The sequence below is a fragment of the Cervus elaphus genome, chromosome 12 (assembly GCF_910594005.1).
Source record: "Cervus elaphus chromosome 12, mCerEla1.1, whole genome shotgun sequence".
NCBI lineage: Eukaryota > Metazoa > Chordata > Mammalia > Artiodactyla > Cervidae > Cervus > Cervus elaphus.
The window spans coordinates 92,947,956-92,970,221 of record NC_057826.1 but is presented as its reverse complement, the minus strand read 5'-3'; the positions used below and the strand labels follow the sequence as shown (position 1 = coordinate 92,970,221).

At 40.4% G+C, this 22,266-nt stretch overlaps 1 protein-coding gene and 1 long non-coding RNA gene across 3 annotated transcripts; one reads left to right on the top strand and one right to left on the bottom strand.

Annotated features, from left to right (window-relative positions):
• Positions 1-293: 293 nt before the first annotated feature.
• HMGCR (3-hydroxy-3-methylglutaryl-CoA reductase) lies at positions 294-21,042 on the top strand. Of its 2 annotated transcripts, none has more exons than XM_043920027.1 (20): positions 294-415; positions 5,059-5,246; positions 5,655-5,766; positions 6,047-6,134; positions 7,625-7,709; positions 8,621-8,726; positions 11,375-11,481; positions 11,572-11,688; positions 12,123-12,283; positions 12,396-12,643; positions 12,757-12,935; positions 13,922-14,116; positions 14,468-14,626; positions 14,768-14,925; positions 15,679-15,784; positions 17,578-17,748; positions 18,038-18,178; positions 18,267-18,425; positions 18,903-19,057; positions 19,195-21,042. In XM_043920027.1, exons 2-20 carry the CDS (start codon positions 5,082-5,084, stop codon positions 19,247-19,249), a joined length of 2,667 nt encoding a protein of 888 aa, XP_043775962.1. In that variant the 5' UTR covers positions 294-415; positions 5,059-5,081; the 3' UTR covers positions 19,250-21,042. The 2 variants fall into 2 exon arrangements, with proteins under 2 accessions (XP_043775962.1, XP_043775961.1); XM_043920026.1 differs by lacking the exon at positions 294-415 and adding an exon at positions 2,484-2,678.
• Positions 21,043-21,380: 338 nt separating this feature from the next.
• LOC122704920 lies at positions 21,381-21,992 on the bottom strand. The gene is made up of 3 exons (XR_006343982.1): positions 21,844-21,992; positions 21,621-21,785; positions 21,381-21,478 (listed from the first exon to the last, which is right to left on the bottom strand). It is a non-coding gene; the product is annotated as an uncharacterized LOC122704920 (long non-coding RNA).
• Positions 21,993-22,266: the final 274 nt, after the last annotated feature.

Genomic DNA, 22,266 nt, shown 5'->3' with positions numbered 1-22,266 from the left:
AGGTCAGATCCTGGACTGGAGGACACTCCACCCGCCAGATCCCCTATCGTCTTCGCCTAGGCAGCTTCCATGCGTGCGCCTCCACGGCTCTATGACCAATAGGCAGGCCCCAGTGCTGGGATTCGACTCGCTATTGGTTGGCGGAGCCATGGTGAGAGATGGTGCGGTGCAGGTTCTCAGCACCAGCGAGAGCTGTGGGCGGTTGCTAAGGCGACCGTTCGTGACGTAGGGCCGTCAGGCCGAGCGAGCCCCAGATGATTGGCTAGACGATCGGACGATCCTTCCTTATTGGCCGCGGGGTCGTCCGGTGCCGAGCGTGCGTAGAGCGAAGGTTCCTTCCGCTCCGCGTCTCCGTTGACTGGAGACGGGCGGAGCGCCGGCTCCCGGGAACTGTGGCCTCTAGTGAGATCCGGAGGTGAGGAGGGCGGTGAGTGGGAGCGGGTTGGGGTCGTGTAGGTGGAGGTTCTCCAGCTCCGCCCGACCCTGCCGGGAAGGGGCAACCGGCACCCCCGGCTGATCCGGAGGGGAGCTGAGCGGGAGGTTTTGCCCCGGGTGGCGCCTCGGTCCGGCGGGGACTGCGAAGAGACGTCCTTGAGGCGCAGCTGGCCGAGCGGCGGCCCGCATCCATGCCGGGGAGCCGCGGGACAGGCTAGGCCTACGGGTCGGACGGGGGGCCCGCCTCTTCGGGGCTGCGGTCGCTGTCGATGGGCCGGCGGGGCATCGCCGCGTTCCCTGGCCCCGTCCGAAGCCGGCGGTGCTGGCTGCGCAGTCATGATCGTTGGGGCGACAAGGGTGCCAGGCGGGGTGACCTCGGAGTCCCCTTGATTCGATAAATTCTGGGGAGACTGTGGGGCAGCCCGGCCCGCAGCTCGAGGAGAGGACGCGAGAAAGTCTGTATGGTGCCGTGGTTCACGCCCATGCTTGCTGTTCTTACTGGGTTTACGCCCTGGCGCTGCTGTTCGTCAGCACCTTTCTGTAAAGTGACGGATGAGATCTCCATAAATGCTGCTGACTAGTTCAGAGCTGTGGATCTGCATAGATGCCTCCGGTTATTTCCTGGAGAAACGAGTTGAGAGGATGCGAGAGCCCAAGGTAGAGACTTGCCCAAAGACTTGAACGATTCTTCTTTGGAGAGGCGTCTTCTCCTTGGTGTTGATTCCTGATGTCCTTTAGTCTAAATCCTGTAGGTTTTTCGGAATTATTTGGTTTTGGTATTTTGGCTAGGAGAAACGTACCTTGGAGATTCACAAATAGAACAGTCAATTTTTGCGGTAGGAGGAAGTTGATGTACTCCGTCTTTTTTTTTTTTTTTTTTTTTTTTGTACTCCGTCTTAAATGGTCGTTTGAAATTGTTCAGGGATTGAAGACTTGCCTTCTCAGCATCACACAATGTGAAGAATGTATTTTTGTTGTTGTTGTTTGCTTGTGGATTGATTTTTCTCTTCATGCAGTGAGAAACAGTTTATGATTTAGAGGTAATGTAGCAAAGACTCAAAGTGTGCTTTGGGGATGGACTGGATTTTGAGGGCCTTCTTGGTGGTTGTGTCTTTCCAATTTGTGATAAAACTTGGCAGTAAAGACACTGAGAGTAATATCAAGGCTAAAAAATATGCAAAGATTAACATTAACATGTGAAACATTAACATGTGAAAACTTCGTGTATGTGGCATGAACATTTCAAGATGAAGTGTGTGCGCTAATATTTCATGTTCTCTTTTTATTCTTGTATGATCTAGTTTCTAGACTATGAATAGGTAACCACATCTGTATCAGTAGCTGTTTAGGTTGACCATATGAAATTGTTGATATTTGAAATTTGGCCATTTTTCCCCATACAAAAAATAGCAGTTTCATACAGTTCACTTAATACTTGCCTTTGTTAAAGAACTTTGGAGCTCTAGCTTTATAAGTGAATAAAAAGATATGTGATTTACAAAGAGGCGTCATGCCATAGAATTGAGTGTAGAGTCCAGGTTTCCCGATTCCAGTGCAAGAACTACCCCCCGCCCCCCACTAAGATACTGGGTTGAGCAGCAGAATGCTAATCCTTTTGGAATTAAAAATGACTCAGTACAAGACATGGTTCCTGCCCTCAAAGAGACAAAACATACACAGTAATTAATTTAAGAACAGTGTAAGATAGTATATAACCAAATACTGGAATATATAGCATAGGAAGAGCACTGAGTGGGAGGAAAGAATTAGGGTAGGAGGCCAAAGCATCCTTTTCTCTGCAGTTTGCCACAGTAGGTGGTTTTTGTAGCACATTGGATTAGAGTTTGGGGATTCAATTTAATTTAAATTATACATTCTTTTGAGTAATCTATGAAATGTTTGCAGCATACTTCTGTCTGTATGGACAAGGCACACATTGCCTAACTTGATTTTTTAATTTTTTATTATTATTTTTTTAACTTGATTTTTTTTTTTAACTAAAATTTATTTTTATTGCAGCATGGCCTAAACACTTTGAATTTGCGTGAGCCATCCCTATTGCCTGCTAGTGCCATTTGCAACTGCTGATGAAGTTGGAGGATTGGATTCCATGCCATTTAAATGCTTTGCATAATCACAGGGATATAGGGAAGTTGCTAGTGGGAAATGAGATGTGTGTGCAATTATGGTGACTTTTGACACACCTTTGTACATTTGGTTACTCATTTTGTGTTTCCAAATAGGTGAGCTTCTCTGTGTTTGGGAATGGTTCATGGGATTCTGTGTCAATCTTTACCTGAATGTTGCAAAGATGACTTTACACCTAGGAAAGAAATGTCCCAGAATTGACAATGTTACCATGAAGCTTTTGAGGGAAAACATAATGTTCCTAATAATATTTAATAATGCTCAACCTATTTGTGATCAAATTGGGGTGCCTTCTTGCTAGCAGCTCAGATTTTAATTCTGCTGAGTTCACTTTCTGATAGTGAAAAATATATTGACTTGATAAGAGAATAGAATACTCTTTAAGTTGAGACGGCTTGGGGAGAAAGGAGTATTAAAAATTTTGACCTAGTTTTGAAATGTATTTTCAGTTAATTCGTCTTCTGGAACATTGATGCTATTAGACTAGTTTACAGGGTTTTGGTCTTTGTTTTTTTTTTTTTTTTTTTTGGTCTTTGTTTTTAAATATGAAGAAGTTACGTGATAGAAGGCCAGCATGAAAATCTCGGCTCTCATGAAGTTTTTAGTTGAAATGAAGTAGAGTTCAAACCTAAGATGCGATTCATATTCTCCAGTATTTCAAGTGCTTGCTAATTTAACAAAAGATATTTTTGTTATTGTTCATTTTCCAGGATAGTATAGAAAATATAACTTTTCTTCCCCACCCCCTCCTCCTCCTTAATATGTTCTCTGAATGCAGAGAACTGGGGCCCTTGAAGAGGGGGGAATTGTATCCATACCCTAGGGCCCTTTAAAAAAGTCATCTTTTTGGGTCAGGTTCAAGACGTGTCAATAACATGCATGCTACTGTAGCTTAAGAATTTATTTCTAAGTAGCAAGTATTTCTTGAGCAAGTGCTTTTAAGATATATGAGTGCAAGGCACTGGAGGATGAAACGAGGAATAGAACTCACGGAGGACGGTTGAAAAAACCTGAAGAGACACAGGCAGATGCATGCCACATTTACCTATCTCAGTGCCTGCCAGCCTTTTAAAATTGAGACCCACATTAAGAAATACATGTTATGTCAGAAGCCAGGACATACACTCATATCTATAATTTCATGAAACATAGTGTTTCAGGAAATAATACCTACCCATACCATATGTCTAACCCACAGCTATTTTTTTCTTTTAAAATGTTTGTTCTGACTCAGAAACTTGTTTTCATGATCTCATTGATGCAATGAAGGGATTATGACCTGCAGTTTGGAAACCAGGTATCTATATGGTGGTCTGGTGTGGCTGAGGTGTGAGAGGTGACACTTGGTAATTGTTCTGGTTCCTAAGTGTCTCTGATTTTCTTTTCCCTAATCCTTTAAATAGATTAATCCTTTATTTTCCTTAGTTTGATGCTTTTTTTATTTTCTTCTTCCATAAACAGATCGCTTGCTTAATTACCCTAAATGAAAGATTCATTTGAATTCTTGATTGTCAGTCAGTGGGCTTAAAATTTAATCTTAATTTTAATTGATTTTAATGGGTGGTTAATATGCTATATCATAAGCATTAATTTTAGTGTAAGAAGGCTTGCAAGTTCCGATATTAGAGATCAATAACTATATTAGATTTTTAAAAAATCAGAGTATCAAAATTATTATTATTTAGTCAACAAACATGGAGAAGCTTAGTTATGGTAGTCACTAGATCAAAATAACCCAAGTTCTGTTGGAAATGTCTGAATGCCATATATGTCTGCTTTGGCCAGCCAGCCCTATTCTTGTACTGGTCCAGCACTTTTATTAACTTAAAGTCTGGGGAAAGACCTCTAGTGACAGCAGCATTAGGAAGGTTTATTAAACATCATTTTCTTTTTTTTTTAACATCATTTTCTAGTGACAGTATGGCACGTGTTGTGTGGAATGGACAGGTCTAGTGGACTCCTGCCCTCAAGGAGCTTTATAAACTAAGATAGTGATTGATAGGAGGACACTGACGAGATCATGGTTTGGTATTTACCCTTTGCATAACTAGAATGTAGAGAGTGAGGGGGGTGCTCACACCCATTTTGTGGCAGGGTAATCAGAAAGTAAATGTGCGTGGTTGTTTCCCACTTCCGTTTTCTGCTTTACTGCTCTCCTGCTTGGCTTAGATAATAATCAGGAGCTGAGATATTGATTTGGTTTGATCTTAAATGCTCAAATTCATACAAGTGGTAAGAAATAGCTGCTTTTAAGCTGTTTGCTAGTGAATAATAGAGGATTTAAGTATTGTGAATAAAGGAGTAATGAGTCCTCTCATTTGAATTTTGTAATTATTTCCCGGAATTACGAGAATCACTGTCAAATAGTATTATCCTTAAGGTACAAGACACCGCATACAAAAGCAGGGTTTTAAAGGTTTTCCTGAAAATACAGTGAGCTGTATATTAAGTGTTCATACTTGGTACTCCTTCCAGGATCCAAGGATTCTGTAGCTACTATGTTGTCAAGACTTTTCCGAATGCATGGCCTCTTTGTGGCCTCCCATCCCTGGGAAGTTATAGTGGGGACAGTGACGCTGACCATCTGCATGATGTCCATGAACATGTTCACTGGCAACAGTAAGATCTGTGGCTGGAATTATGAATGTCCGAAGTTTGAAGAGGTTTGTGAGATTAATCTGATTGTTGACTCAATTACATTTTAAATTTCTCCTTTTAGAGACCATATAATCAAAAAAACTTATGAGTAAAATTTTTATTTCAGTATTCATAATTTATCTCAAATTTTCATTTACCTATATTTACTTCTAAAGATACTTTCCTTTTGCTTTTGATATAGAAATGAGTGTAATTGACTTTACCTAAGAAATCTAGCTTTCCTAAGTAACTTAACAGTAAAAAATGATTGACTTAAACATTGGATGTTTAAAAATTGGGAGTTAATATTTTATTTGCATTTTAATATTTTATTTTACTTGTGCCTGCATTATCATGATGATACATAAACTAATGATGCCATACAAAATAAAAATTATTATTTTTGATTTGGACTTTTCTATTTCTCCCAATAGGATGTTTTGAGCAGCGACATCATAATTCTTACAATTACACGATGCATAGCAATATTGTATATTTACTTCCAGTTCCAGAATTTACGCCAACTTGGATCAAAATATATTTTGGGTAATAATTTATATATGACCTTTTTGTGTGCTATCAAATGTTTTATTCCCTGTGGAAATTTACCTGCTTAGATCACATGGGTGGAAATGTGTGTGTTGCTTAACGTGTGCTGCATGTATTCAGTAGTTTCATTTCTTTTCATTCAAATTAGACATTCTGCTATTTGAGACCTTAATAATCTGGAGAAAATAATATTTCCTGCAGAATGTTGTAGGACTGTATGTTATTTGTGTGTAATAAGGGTGAAATTTTTTCAGCTTGTTGAATTTTGTCATTATAGGTATTGCTGGACTCTTCACAATTTTCTCCAGTTTCGTATTCAGTACAGTTGTCATTCATTTCTTAGATAAAGAATTGACAGGTTTGAAGTAAGTATTTAAAGCATAAATATACTTTCTTCCAAAATATATTGTTAAGAACTTTTCTTCTCCATGTTATAAAGCATTGCAATATTTAAATTTCTGAAAGTTTATGGAAAATAGGGGAAATTTTTTCATTAAATCAGTTAGCTAATACCTGATAATGTTTTGCTGTGTTTCGTTTCCCATTTTTTTATGCTTGAAGGAAACTTCTGAGATCATACTCTATATACTGCTTTATAACTTTTATGCTTATGGAAAGTTATAAACATCTTTGCATGTCCTTAACAGCTAGCTGTTGAGTATTTTCCTATATGAATGTATTGTAGTTTATTTACTTAATCCTCTGAGTTGGATTTTTAGGTTATTTAATTTCTCCCATTAATAACAATACTGTGATAAATGTCTTTGTAGCAAATTTTTGTTCTTATTTTCCTAGGATACATCCGTAGGAGTGAAACAGTGGCTGTGTAGGTCTTTAGGGCTTTTAAGGGTCATTATTGCCAACTTAACTCTCCAGAAAAGTTGTTTAGTTTATCCTTCCATAGGCAGTATTATAATTAATGAGAAAAGAATTATATACAGTATACTGGTTTTCCCTACTACCTGAAAATACAGCTCTCCTATGAAACCTTTTGTAAGTGAAGAAGCAATTACCTTAGAACACATCTTCCTAATGGACGCACACAGTGTGTATCTTTGAACTCAGTCATGTTCGACTCTTTGTGACCCTGTGGACTGTAGCCCTCCAGGCTCCTCTGTGCATAGGAATTCCCAGGCAAGAATACTGGAGTGGGTTTCCATTTCTTCCTCCAGGGGATCTTCCCCACCAAGGGACTGAATGCAGGTCTCTTGCGAGGCAGGTGCATTCTTCCTTCTGAGCCATGGGGAAGCTCTGGATGCACGCAACAAGTCGTGATGCAGCACGGATGCGCTTCAGGGCTGTGAGCTTGGCGCTGCGATGCCGAGCACAGATCCTGGGCAGTGCCACTCTGCTCCGGTGCCACGGCCTCTGTGCGGCTCCCTGCAAAGCAGACACTGCATGCTGTTTTCACTTCTCACCTTGTTTTTGTAAGAGTGAAAACCCTCTTTGGATTTCTTTTGGTTAGCAAAAATGAGTACTATGTAGGTCTTTCATAAAAGGGAAGTGGAGTAAAGTGAACTTTTGACCAGTGGGGGGGGGGGGGTACCTGTATTCCACTGTTTTCCCCCATACTAATTCATAAGAATGCATTTCTTTTCTTTTACTGATGATGCTGTTTTGCTATAAAATTATCAAAAGGTGTTTCTGTGTAAGCGTATTTACATTTTTAACATTAAAAATCTTCTTAAATAGTTTGACTCATAAATTTAGCTTTGAGGTTGTCAGAGGAGTATAGGGTATACCTCTTGGTCTGCAAAAGGTACACCAGGAGAAAGTTTTCTTTTAGGAAGGGATTTTTAGTGATATTTTTTCTTCTGTTAAATATACCTGATCACATTGTTTTTTTTCCCCCCAGTGAAGCTTTGCCCTTTTTCCTGCTGCTGATCGACCTTTCCAGAGCAAGTGCGCTGGCCAAGTTTGCTCTCAGTTCTAACTCACAGGTATTGTTCATGAGACATGAATGCAGGCGGTATTCTTTTCTCTCAGGCTGTTTACATTAATAGGAAAGATTAATAGAAAAATCTTGGACTTTTTCGCAGTCCATGATTCAGGAGTTGCATATAATTTTGTCCAGTCTTAAGACGGGTCTTCTTAGGTACCCTAGGAACTGTCCCATTTATTTGCCAACTCAATTGTAATTCCACAGCTTCTAAAATTTGGAATTTTCTCCATTTTCCTTTTTGAAGGTGTCAGAACGTAAGGTATTATGTCTGTTGGATAAATTAGAGTATCTACCTATTGAAACGTATTAGAGAACAGACAGGATCTAAGGGAAGAATCTCAGGGTAGATTGATTTCTGAACCCCTTGAGTTAACACTAGCATTATTTCATCGAAAGTTTCACCTTGGTGTTCATTAGTCACTTTAAAGAATGTTAACATTTTTAGTAATACTGAGTATAAAAGATCATGTACTTCTGCCCTGAGTATGTATTTTATGAATATTTATGATCATTCGAGCATTTTGACACGGATATTTAAGTTTCATAATACTTACATGATCTCAAAAAATTTTAAACCAAGAACATGTGTCAGTGAGTGGTAGCCAAAATATAAAATGATGTAGGAATTTATGTGGGATATAAATGGCAGGACTAATATACTACCTCAAAGGAATCTTCCTAAGAAATAACTAATTCAGTGGGTGGGGGATGCAGAGCGGTGTACATATTCTTTTTTTAGACCTTTATATTATTATTATCCTTTATATCTGGAATGCCTGTTAGTCTTATCATATTGTGTATTTTTTTCTTAATATAGTAAATTCGATTTAGTAAAAGCCCGGGGATGCTCTAAAAGTTTTTAAAGTTATCTCCTACCTTCTCCTCATTTGCTGTGTTTGTCTGTTTTAGGATGAAGTGAGGGAGAACATTGCTCGTGGGATGGCAGTTTTAGGTCCCACCTTCACCCTGGATGCTCTTGTAGAATGTCTTGTGATTGGAGTTGGTACCATGTCAGGTTTGTAAACAATTTTTAATATACTTTAAAATTAATTTGTAGAAGAGAGAGAGGAACACATTATATTGTGTTAGTTATTCTTAAAGTCTGACTTTTAAAAGTCTGACATTACAAAAATTAAAAACTATTTAATTGTATGAATATGTAGGTATATCTGATCTGACCTTTTGTGTGTCTGTTTTAGTGAAAACTGAGCAGTTACTGATTTATTTTCGCTCTTACTATCTCAGCATCTTTTCTGGTGCTCCACTTTTTTGATGACTTTAAGATGTTTTTGTTTGGTTTTTAACCAAGATTGTGTTCTAGGCTCATTTAGAAAGCCATCTTCCAGCCCCTGATGTCATCTGGACTGACTTAATGACTCGGTTCCTTTTGTTTTAACTGTCATGTAGGAGACAATGCAAAAGTTGGGAGTTGGACAGATCTAAGTTGGGTCCACCTAACAGAGTGGTTAGGAAGATTTAAGCAATATGCAGTACATCTTAGCACTGAGCCAGCACTGACCCTAAAATATATGTTTATTCATCCTTAATTGGATAGTAGAGAACTAGATGTTAAACATCAAACATAGGACTCCATTATATAGGACAGAAATTATGGCCTCGTGGAAATTTGCCAGAAAGAATATATCATGCTGTTGTCATGGTTTCCTAATCATTGAGACTATACTTTATGGCTTTCTCATGAGGGCCACACTTGGCTAACTGCTCTTCTACTGTATTTCCCAGTGCCTTGGTGTCCTCAATAAGGGACTTTATTCTTTCAGAAGTAAATCAACTTTTTTTCTTTTCTTTTTTTTTCAGAAGTAAATCAACTTTTAAGAGAGTAATTAGTTGTCATTATTAGCTGAGATCTGTTCACTAGATTGTGTATAAGTATGTATAATGTTTCTTCTAACTTTCGGAGGGTAAATTTATTATTTATTCATTTATTTAATCTATCATTCAAAACAAAACTTACTCAGCAATATGTTTTTAAAAAGTTTTAAAATGTATATTTCTTAAAATTTACTTTTTTGGGGTATAGTTTTAAGTTTTGACAAATGTAGTCATGTAACTGCCACCACAGTCAAGAAAACATTTTTGACCAGGTGAAAATATAACTATGTGATTTTATTCAGGCAGAACAGTATATAAGAAGATGAGAGGAACTGGTAGTGGGCTGTGAAACCAGGGAATTCATTTGAAAGCGACATGGAAAGCAGTGGAAACTGATATGGGAAGTAGGGCGATGACTTTGGTCAGGATAAGGCATATGGATGAAGGAAGTGATTCAATTTGATGTGGGAAAAGCCAGCAAGGAGGCCTTTACAGCCATACAGAGATGGGAAATAAGTGATTTGGCTCAGAGTAGAATAAAAGGACAGATTTAATACCTATTAACAAGGAAGTAACCCTTGGGAAAGTCAGTGAAAAAGAAACAAGTCTACTTCTTGGAAGAATATAGTGCTGTCCACGCGTAACACAGTGGCACATGGCCCTGGGCCAGAGTGAGGAAGGATGCCTGCAGAACCTGGCGACACCCGTGGCTACTGCTGTATAGAGGGAAAGAGTGGACAGCCGGGGCTTAGAGCACTGGGCAAGTATGGTTTTGATAGTCTCAAGTTTGCAAAGAAAGTTCTGTTTGGCTACTACTTAAATGTAGGTTGTTCATAATGCTTTTGTCATTGTAATTTAGCATTCTCTTGAATTTCTGCCTTGAGAGTAATAGCTATAGAATTTTTAGGAAATACAGTATATGCTTTTTTCTTTCATTTAGTCCAATGATCTAATACAATTCAGAAAATAAAACCCAATGTTGAATTTTTTTAAGTTTTGTATTACTCTAGTTAGCAGTTTTTATGGGAGAAGGGGATCAATTTTTATGTTTTCAAAACCATTTTATTTTTAATATGAATAGCATCAGAAATAGGTTTTATGTTTTATATTCAAGTTTATTTGTAAAGCGAGGGAGTATGATTTGATAATCTAATCTTTTCCTAGCTCTGTTCCCTTCTATTTGAGAAGATTACCAAATGACACCTGAAACATTTGTTAATTTTGGATGTTGGATTGCCTTTCTGTGTTACATCATTTTTCAAAGAGATCAATGAAATGAACTGAAATTTTAAGACTGTCAGTAGATACCACAGAGGTTGTATTGAAATGACAGTTGCGTAGTGCACATAAAATATTGATTATGATACTGCATCAAGAATGATATAACAGGCAGTGTGTTTTACAAGAAGTCCTTGGTCCTCAGGTGAATTGGTTCTGTGGTGATGAATGGGATTGGACTAGCAGGATAACGGGGTGGAAGGTGTTTGCCCCATTAGAGTTCTGTCCCTGATATCCATCCTATCTCAAAACAGTATGGCCATCTGGTAAAACGGGTGACCGGGTGGCATTAAGCACTGCCGTGCCCGGCGCTGTGCCTTCGGGGGCGTGGGAGGGCACGGGGTCCCTGCCCTCAGGGCGGCCGCCCCTGTGCCCTGGGGCTTCCCAGCACGTCCGAGCTCCTGACTGCCTTTTCCAGTAGGTGGCAAGGAGCGTCCTACACCAGTATCTCACGCATTCGTCTACCTGTAGGAGGAGCCTTGTGATGCCGGCAGCCCCAGAAATACAATCCTACCTACTCCCTCATTCATGCTTTCCTTTTTCTCTAACCAGGGGTGCGTCAGCTCGAAATCATGTGCTGCTTCGGCTGCATGTCGGTTCTCGCCAACTACTTTGTGTTCATGACTTTCTTCCCAGCTTGTGTGTCCTTGGTTCTAGAGGTAAGAACTGTTCTTCTTTACGGCACTATAAAAGAGGATTTCTCATTACACAGTCGGCAACTTCTAACATGACACTGACTTCCTTCGTAGCTTTCTCGGGAAAGCCGCGAGGGCCGTCCAATCTGGCAGCTCAGCCATTTTGCCCGAGTCTTAGAAGAAGAAGAAAATAAGCCAAATCCTGTTACTCAGAGGGTTAAGATGATTATGGTAATTACATAGATTTCCTCTCCTCTCATAATCTTTGGTTCCAATATCATATTCTGCTTTTCAGGGTTTTTTTTGCCCTTCTTGTCTTTCTACAGTTTTTGGCTCTTTCACTGATATTCCTCTTCCTTTTTTTTTTTTTTTCCCCTCTTATCTTTTTCCTCATTCCTTATGAGATCTCTGGTCTTCTCTCTGCTTTAAATGGATTTTTCAAATCCTTCCACTTTCTCTTTCATTAAACTCTGTTCTTTTGGGGGAATGTTCTCGGCCTGTCCCTGGGTCACCCCTTTGCTCAGTCACGTAGCAAACCTGGGGCTTTCTTTACCTGGTGAGGGAGGGCACAGGAGGAAGACGGTGTTTGGTTATCCACTTGCAGAATGTGAGTTTAGGCTCCATTGACATGTAGAGGGTACATGGTTTTTAAATTTTTATTTCAGTCTCTAGGCTTGGTTCTTGTTCACGCTCACAGTCGCTGGATAGCTGATCCTTCTCCTCAAAACAGCACAGTGGACAATTCTAAGGTTTCTTTAGGATTGGATGAAAATGTGTCCAAGAGAATCGAACCAAGTGTTTCCCTCTGGCAGTTTTATCTCTCTAAGTAAGTTCCCTGAGCCCTACTTTGAATCACAGCACTCTATGCTTCTGACAGTTTAGGTTATGCCTTTTTTATTTCTGAGTAATAACATTTTAATTTGCTTTCTTTTATTTAGAATGATCAGCATGGATATTGAACAAGTTATTACCCTAAGTTTAGCTCTCCTTCTGGCTGTCAAGTATATCTTCTTTGAACAAGCAGAGACAGAATCTACACTCTCGTTAAAAAATCCTATCACATCTCCTGTAGTAACCCCAAAAAAAGTCACAGACGATTGTTGTAGACGTGACCCTGTATTGGTCAGAAATGACCAGAAATTCCATGCAATGGAGGAGGAGGCCAGGAAAAACAGAGAAAGAAAAGGTGATTTCTTATTCTCTTCATTTTCCATTCTTCCAGTGTTGATTTGTCAAGAAGTTGAGTCTTTTTTAAAGCACAATTTCAGCGTCTGAGATTTCTTTTGATCTCTTGAACAGTTGAGGTTATAAAACCCTTAGTGGCAGAAAATGACACCTCAAACAGAGCTACATTTGTGGTGGGTAACTCCTCCTTACTCGATGCTCCACTGGAACTAGAGACACAGGAACCTGAAGTTGAACTTCCCACAGAGCCTCGGCCTAATGAAGAATGTCTACAGATTCTTGAGAATGCAGAGGTGAGAAAATAGACTCAAGCTTGTTTCTTAAGAAAAGGAGTTTTTTATTAAAGGAAGGAAGGACGTTAGAGCCTCTGAGTACCTGTAAGTTCTCAGCACAGTGTTACATGGTTTACAGGTCCTGGTCTCATTATTTATTCCCTGCAACCTTGTAAGATAAGTATAGTTTTCTCCATTTTTTAGATGAGAAAATGTTGACTCTAGGAGGGTTAATTAAGTATGTCCCAAAGTAAAACCGAAAACGGTAAAGCTGGGATCAAGAGTCCAAGATTTACTGACTGAAGACGCAGTGCTCTTTCTACTATCATTTAATAAAGAGAGGAGCAACTGCTGTATTCTATATGTGTGTTAAGGCCTAGGAAAGCTTCAACACAGAAATGAATTTCAGAGAAAGAAGAGAGGTTTGAGGGGCTTTTTGTTTGTTTTTGTGTTTTTAAAGTAAGCTTGATGCTCCTGAGGATGCTTGTTTTCTTTCTAATGTTTGAAGAGGATGTCCTGCTGACAATCCCTGTTTGACTTAGGGGTTTAGCATGACTGTTACGTTCCATTCCTATCTGCTTACTCTGATTCATTCCGAATTTATGTGCATGTGAGTGAGAGTAGATTTTGTTTCTTTCTCACTTTCCCTCATTCTTTTTAATATGTGTACCAGTATCTCAACTGCCATGCTACATACAAAACTTACAGGGTGGGTGTCAGAATCTTAATTATGAAATTTTTTCCCCCTATGTATGTCACTTGCAAAATTTAGTGTTTTGGCTTAACATTTTGTTTAGCTTTCGCATTTTTATAGAGAATTTTTATTTTGATGTTCTCATTTCTACTCAAATCATCTCCTTTAGAACTTCAAATTCCTTTGGGTTCTCAAAGTACTGTTTGTATAAAATAGTCTATTTATTATGAATAGTATGAAGTATGATTCTTCAAGTCTATTTTCATTTCCCTCTATCAACCCCCTTCCATTTTTTTTTTTTCCATTTCTTTAGAAAGGTGCAAAATTCCTTAGTGATGCTGAGATCATCCAGTTGGTCAATGCAAAGCATATCCCAGCTTACAAACTGGAAACTCTGATGGAGACCCATGAACGAGGTGTATCTATTCGCCGACAGCTACTTTCCAAAAAACTTCCAGAGCCTTCTTCTCTCCAGTATCTCCCTTACAGGGACTATAATTACTCCTTGGTATGTTATTTTCTTTATTTGAGCAGCTTTATTTTATAGCTTTAGTCTTTCAGTCTTCTTCTTGATTCGTCTTTTAAACTTTCATAGTTTTATAAAACATTTTCCTTTTGAATTCATTTTACTGTAATTTTGTATTCTACTTATGGTATGGATCATAAAAATTCAAAAATACTTTCCCTGTTATTTACAGTCATTACTCAAGAGTTTAGTGTTTTCAAAACTTTTTAAAGAGTAAATAAAAAAACTAATTGAAAAATACACTAAAGGATTAAGTTTGAAGGAAGTTACTAATGACAGGGGCTGGGTATTTGGAATATAGATTTTTACTTGGTGCCTGACTTTACCTTTTAGGTGATGGGAGCTTGCTGTGAGAATGTTATTGGATACATGCCCATCCCTGTTGGAGTGGCAGGACCTCTGTGCTTGGATGGAAAAGAATTTCAGGTTCCAATGGCAACGACAGAAGGCTGTCTTGTGGCCAGCACTAACAGAGGCTGCAGAGCAATAGGCGTAAGTAGGCAGTTATGTATCTGCCTCTCAAGATACTCTCTAGACAGTGAGATGAGATTTGGGGACAGTCAAGGAGACCTTTTGGGACAAGCAGAATTGTTTTCAGGATTAATGTCTGCTCTTGTCACACCCTCTTGATAGCTTGGTGGAGGTGCCAGCAGCCGAGTCCTTGCAGACGGGATGACTCGTGGCCCAGTGGTGCGTTTTCCACGTGCCTGTGACTCTGCAGAAGTGAAGGGCTGGCTTGAGACAGCAGAAGGGTTCACAGTGATGAAGGAAGCATTCGACAGCACCAGCAGGTGTGTGGGGGTTGGGGGGCGAGGGGGCTTCTATGTGCATTCACATTTATTTCAGAACCAGTGCCATACTCAGGATGGCTAAATATAACTGTGAACATATTGCCTTCTTAAGATGATGCAACGAAACATCAATTTTAAATCCATGCTTTCAGAATAGTGATATTAATTCTTGGTTGGGATGGAGTGGGTGGGGTGGGGTGGGATGGGCAGAGCAGAATATTGATTTCAGTGAATATCTACATAGAGGTTAGTTAGAAAAAATAGTGGGAGCTAGTAAGTTTGTATGTTGGATTTACAAGGCTCATTTTGATTAGGCTATTGCCCTAGAAGAGTTTTGATCTAAAATTGCCCTAGGGCAGGATTGCCTGAGAAAAAGATTTTCCAAGCAGGATAGAGGTAAATAAATTAGTGTAGTAGATTTACTTTGACTATCCTTAAATTGATAAGGACAGTCAATATAAATGATAACCCCAAGTATAGTTCAAGCTTTTATGCTTGTTTTTATTATGAACTTTTAAAGTTTATTTGTCATGAAATGACTTTCTGCACCCCTTCCTTCTTGTAACATGTAAGAATGAGATACAGCTGAAGCAGTATTCTAATAGAATGTTTAATTAAAGAAGAAAAGACTTCTAATATGTAGTCTCCATGAGTTTTCTCTTAAGTATAAAATGAACCAACTAAGCTAGACTTTAGGATAACATCCATTTTCTTCAAAAAGTAAAAGAAAGTCTTTGCTGCTTTTGTTTAAAGGTTTGCACGTCTGCAGAAACTACACATGAGTGTGGCCGGCCGCAACCTGTACATCCGTTTCCAGTCCAGGTCAGGTGACGCCATGGGGATGAACATGATTTCAAAGGTGAGCACGGATGCACTGTAACAGACTTTGCTGGAGTGATTATCCCTGAAGAGGGGAGCAGACTCACTCTTTATCCCCTACTGTATTTTTGAATTTTATACCCTGTGCACATACTACTTACTCAAGGAGTTAATTGATTGAAAGATTTGTATTGAAAGGTCAGTATTGATACATGTAGGTCATGTTATATAAATCAGGCATTTGTTGGTTGGTATTATTCATATTTGAGATATTTAATCTGGACTTAGCATTGTGCATGTTCTGGGTCTACACTGAAGGGCCAGGAGGAATCTGGGGATTAGTGCTTCAAAACTTTGTCCTGTAAACTGAAAGAGGACTTATTCTAGAGACTTCAAAACATACGTTTAAAAAGCCAAGTTCATGTGTGTGTAGTTCCTTTAATTATCTCCTTATAAGAAGACTGTGTATAACTCATCTTTTTTCTACTAATATTTGTTATTTATCAGATAGAAATGTAAAATTTTAAAGTCAAGTAGTCAGGCTAATTGTGCTTTCCCAGTTATAAACACTATTCAGAAAGAGAATATAGTGACTAAATACATATGCTTTAAAAATTTCCAGTAAATAGCAGTTCCTGAAGAAAAAATTACAAATAGAATTACTTTGACCCAGCAGTTCCACTTCTGGGTAGACACCCAAAAGAATTGAAAGCAGAGTCTCAAAAAGATGTTGGTATAGCCACGTTCATAGCAGCATTCACTGTCGCTAAAGAAGCCCAGATGTCCACCCACAGATAAAGTGTGGGAGGCACATACAGTGGAATGTTATTCAGCCCTAAAAAGAAAGCAGAAAGAAAGAAAAGAAAGAGAAGTCGCTCAGTCGTGTTTGACTCTTTGCGACCCCGTGGACTGTAGCCTGCCTGGCTCCTTCATCTGTGGGATTCTCCAGGCGAGAATACTGGAATGGGTTGCCATTTCCTTCTCTGGTGGATCATCCCGACCCAGGGATCTAACCTGGGTCTCCCACATTGCAGGCAGATGCTTTACTGTCTGAGCCACCAGGGAATCCCCAAAAAGAAAGCATGCCACATGCTAAATGTGCATGAGCCTGGAGGGTCACGTACTAAGCGAAAGAGTGGTCACATAAAGAGAAGTACTACATGATTCCGCCTGAAGAGTTAGCTCGGCTAGTTAAATCCATAGGAACAGAAAGAAGGCTGGTTGCCAGTGGGTGCGGGGAGTGAGGAGATGTTTAACGCGCATAGTTTGTGGAGATTGCTGACACAGCAATGCGAAGGTTCTTACCAAAACTGAACTATACACTAGAAAATAGTCAAGACGGCAAATTCTGTACTGTGTATTTTACCACAGGTAAAAAAATTTTTTTTAATTGGGTTTTTAAAGTATGAGTTAATTGAATTAAGTTGATTAGAAGTCCTTGGAAGGCTTGTTATATTCTATGTAAATCCACATTCTATTTACAAGACTTAGTTTAATGTTTGAGTTCTCTTTGCTGGCTTTGGTAACTTGGGCTTGTAGGTAACAATTAAATAACTAGAAAAGGGGATTTATGACACATTGGTCATGGATCGGGGTCCTCACCCCCAGTGACACGAATATAGTATTATATTCTCATTGTATCCTCATCATACAATTCATCAGTGACTACAAAGAACTTCATTTTCATATCAAAAAAATTAGGAAAAGATTATTATTATAGTTATTGTATTTAGAAGTGTTAGTATTATTAGATACAAAGAAAGCCTCCAATTCATAAATAATTTTGTGTGTTTTAATGTAGTTTTTCTTTTGTTTTCTTTCTTTGGCTAATAGGGTACAGAGAAAGCACTTTGCAAACTTCAGGAGTATTTCCCCGAAATGCAGATCCTGGCAGTTAGCGGTAACTACTGTACGGACAAGAAACCTGCGGCTATCAACTGGATAGAGGGGCGAGGAAAGTCTGTGGTCTGTGAAGCTGTTATTCCAGCCAAGGTTGTCAGAGAAGTGAGTGGATGACGAGTTTATTTTGTTAATCTTTCACTGGATTACAGAATTGGGAAGAGAAATAGTCACATTCTAAGTAAACTTGAACATATAGGTGTATGTTTTATGTTCAAGATGACTGCTTCATTCACAGACCAAACGTTACTGCTACTTTCTCTTGAGTTCAGGGCTTACATGGGGCCGCATCTACACTCCCTTGTTTTCTGGAGGCACTGAAAGTAAGTAGATCTGGTAACCCATTCCTCATCTTCGGGGGAAGACGTAAAATGTGCACAACTCTGTGTCCTAGGTATTAAAGACTACAACAGAGGCTATGATTGAGGTCAACATTAATAAAAACCTGGTGGGCTCTGCCATGGCTGGGAGCATCGGCGGCTACAATGCCCACGCAGCAAACATCGTAACTGCCATCTACATTGCCTGTGGACAGGTGAGGGCTCCAGCCTCCACCTTTCTTGTCTTTTGTCATTCTAAAGAAAGAGAAATTTTATATTTTTACTTTCTTTTTTCTTTTTCAGGATGCAGCACAGAATGTTGGTAGTTCGAACTGTATTACTCTAATGGAAGCAAGCGGTCCCACGAATGAAGACCTGTACATCAGCTGCACCATGCCATCTATAGAAATAGGAACCGTGGGTGGGGGGACCAACTTGCTCCCTCAGCAGGCCTGCCTGCAGGTGAGACGGGGCACCGCCTACAGTCGCCCCGAGCCCCGTTCTGACCCGTTCAGGTCCTCTGTGTTGCTGCCTGATCCCACATGTCACTCCCCTCTCATTTCAGCGGTGTTTTCATTCGTTTCCCACCAGTCTAATGCAGTGTGGATAAGTGCGCCGCTAGCCAGGCCACGGGTGTTAGGGTCGCTGTAGTGTAGCCACCGTATACTGGCTGTCAGATTTTGAAAACGTAGCACACCCTGTGGAGCCTGGTTCTGTTCTAACGCTGCAGTTGTTGCTGGGTTGCTCGGGCGTGTCTGACTCTGCGGCCCCACGGACTGCAGCACGCCAGGCTTCCCTGTCCTCCTCTATCTCCCAGAGCTTGCTCAAACTCGTGTCCACTGAGTTGGTGACCTAGTTGCCCTCGTTTTAGTTGGTTGAGTAGGAAGTTGTTGCCATGACTGGGAGGTTGAGTCCTGCTGTGTCTGTCCCTGGCTGCAGATGCTAGGCGTCCAAGGAGCGTGCAGAGACAACCCCGGGGAAAATGCCCGGCAGCTTGCCCGAATCGTGTGCGGCACGGTGATGGCTGGGGAGCTGTCTCTGATGGCAGCACTGGCAGCAGGTCATCTGGTCAGAAGTCACATGATTCACAACAGGTAAGACTTACAGATTCGTTTGATATATTTTCCCTGTGCTTAAAATATGCAGTATAAAAAACCTACCTGTCAGATAACAAGTCCCAGCTTATCATTTTGCATTCCTGATATTTTGCATATCTCCTTTTCTGCCATAGGTCAAAGATAAATTTGCAAGACCTCCAAGGAACTTGCAGTAAGAAGGCAGCTTGAACAGCCTGACCGTTCAGAACTAAAAAACGGGTGTTGGGTTCTAAAGGACTAACATAAAATCTGTGAATTAAAAAACTCAGTGCAGTGTCGTGTTGAGAATGAATAGACATGATCAGTGAGACGACTGCTTGGTTTTTGGCTCTTTCAGAATGATTGAGGTTCTTTCCATGCAGAGTTCTCAGATCTGAAAACAGTTTACATGCTTTACATGCTGTGTCCTCTGCCAAGATCTCGACATGGATATTATGCCTTTATAGCATCACAGATGGTAATCTACAGCACACTTCTGAAGGAGAATACAGCTGGAAAAAAAAAAACAACTGTTTTCTCTTCATGGAACTCATGGAGAACAGTGTGAGATTGAACCCTCCTCTTGTCCACACCTGCCCAGCCCCAACCCTGGGTTGAAAATGGATTTTTAAATTATATTGTAGCTGACAAAACTCCTGATTTCATAGTTAATTTATTAAGTCCGGGTTGTAGACCTTTAAGAAATAAGAGCTAAGTTTATTTTTTGTAAACTAATACTTCATTTGGTGCTGGTCTGTTTTGATTTTGGGGGATAGCCAACATAATTCTTCAGAAGGGGACCTGCTTTCTTCAAAGGAAGAATTACTCTTATTCCCAGATTACAGAATAATGTGCTAAGCAGTGCTAAACAGTTCTCTTTCAAGAAAACAAATTACTGCATTTATTTCTGCAGGCTATTTGTTCAGAGAGGACTCTTGCCTAAATATAAATGTTTGTCTAGATTGATTATAACATCTTTCAGTATATAAGGCTATAAGAAGCAGAGTTTTGTGCTCTTTATTAAAGATACAAGAGCTCTTAATATTGCTTAGACAAAGGTGACTATTTATCAATGACATACAAGTCTGTGACCTCTCTCAGAACTCAGAGGGTGGAAAAGGACAGGTTTGGAAGAAAATTTACCATTTCTTGAAGCCAACTTAAAAATTTCTTAAAGAGACACAAATTTATTTAGCTGAAAAATCTAGGTAGTTTTTTGTAAAGAACTGTACCAAATCTGTATATGTTGTAATAAAGTTTCTTGTGCTAGGAGTTTATTGAAAGTGTTCAAGAAATAAATAAAAATCAACTGATATTCTGGTAAAATACTCTAAGCTTGGGCCAGAGCAGACAGTATTCTTTAATGTTGTCCAGGAAACCCTGGCTTGCTTGTTGAGCCTAATGAAGGGGACAGTCCTCTTTCAGAGCCAGTGAAGGCACCGCGTGAGTGGCCTTGGAGGGAGTGTCCCTCGTCCTGTGGCCAGGAGGTTGGTGGCTGAAAGGTTCACATGGGGCTCTTTGATGGACCTACCAAAGCTTCCTCAGGGGGTCAGCAGAGTTGTCGAATCTTTTTTTTTAATGTATAACTTTTGTATAAATAATAAAGAATTCCTTATTTTGTATTACATCAAATGCTTCAAGTGTTGGTCTTGGAAACCTGGAGGCTCATGCAGAAAATGGACTTTGAGAACCATTCCCGTCATGCCATGGCAGCATGGGGAGCCGGAGTGGTGGTGTCTGCTTTATTGTTGGGAAGACTGACATTTTCTGTTGTACGTAAAAGTTTAAATTGTTTCTGTTGTGACTTTTCAGCCAGTGACTTCTTTATCTGAATTTTTTATGGAAGTGGCAATGAAAAATATTTTGGGTCCTCATTTTGGTGATTGTAACCCATATCATCTTGCTAAACTGATGTTTTGTACAATTACTAAATTGTATACATTTTGTTATACTTTTCCCCCCCCAGTTCCAGTAAATTATGAAAAGGAAGTTAATACTGATAAGTGTAAGCAGTAACTATTTTTTTGTTTGGATTAACTATAGGCCTGTCTGGGATTTAGAAGACTTCTGGTCAGTGTGGTACCTCTAATGTGAATTGGTGTCCCAAGACCATTCATCATTCTCCATAATCTTCTCCAACTTCACAGGAGCGGCAAGCCAGTTTAATACGTGCATTAAGCCTATCTTCCTTATACTTTGAATTGTTCAGATTTATCCTCTCAGCTGGACTACTTTTGGATATGAGGGGTGTGACGGTTAGCTGAGAGGGAGAAGCCATGAAGACTGGACAGCCGAAACCAAACGGCCATCACATGAGCGCACACAAGCTGCCCCGCTGAGTCAGCGTAACGCAGCTGAGGCGGGCCTCCTCAGACGCTGATCCTGTTCACTCACGATCTCTGACTTCACACACACACACACACACACACACACACACACCTGCTGAGGCGGGCCTCCTCAGACGCTGATCCTGTTCACTCACGATCTCTGACTTCACACACACACACACACACACACACACACCTGCTGAGGCGGGCCTCCTCAGACGCTGATCCTGTTCACTCACGATCTCTGACTTCACACACACACACACACACACACACACACACACACACACACACAAGCTGCCCCGCTGAGTCAGCGTAACGCAGCTGAGGCGGGCCTCCTCAGACGCTGATCCTGTTCACTCACGATCTCTGACTTCACACACACACACACACACACACACACACACACACACACACACCTGCTGAGGCGGGCCTCCTCAGACGCTGATCCTGTTCACTCACGATCTCTGACTTCACACACACACACACACACACACACACACACCTGCCCCGCTGAGTCAGCATAACGCAGCTGAGGCGGGCCTCCTCAGACGCTGATCCTGTTCACTCACGATCTCTGACTTCACACACACACACACACACACACACACAAAGCTGCCCCGCTGAGTCAGCGTAACGCAGCTGAGGCGGGCCTCCTCAGACGCTGATCCCGTTCACTCACAATCTCTGACCTAACTGCCAGTTACACAGATGTGTATGAACCCCTAAGAACCAAGCCCAGATATTTGAAAATCATTTTGGATTTTTCTCCCAAGGTGACAGGTGATCACTTGTCCAGTTGGCCCCCTCGAGAGAGGAGCAGGCTGGGCAGGAGACAGGGAAGGAATTTCATCTCCTTAACTGCCTGGCTGATTGGATGAGCAGGAGGATGCACAGGGC

Excerpts from the sequence above, each read along its gene's own strand:
- HMGCR (XM_043920026.1), top strand. The coding sequence starts at position 2,621 with ATGGTGACTTTTGACACACCTTTGTACATTTGGTTACTCATTTTGTGT. Across the intron at positions 15,785-17,577 it reads GGATGAACATGATTTCAAAG|GGTACAGAGAAAGCACTTTG; the intron begins GTGAGCACGGAT and ends TTTGGCTAATAG. Across the intron at positions 17,749-18,037 it reads CAGCCAAGGTTGTCAGAGAA|GTATTAAAGACTACAACAGA; the intron begins GTGAGTGGATGA and ends TCTGTGTCCTAG.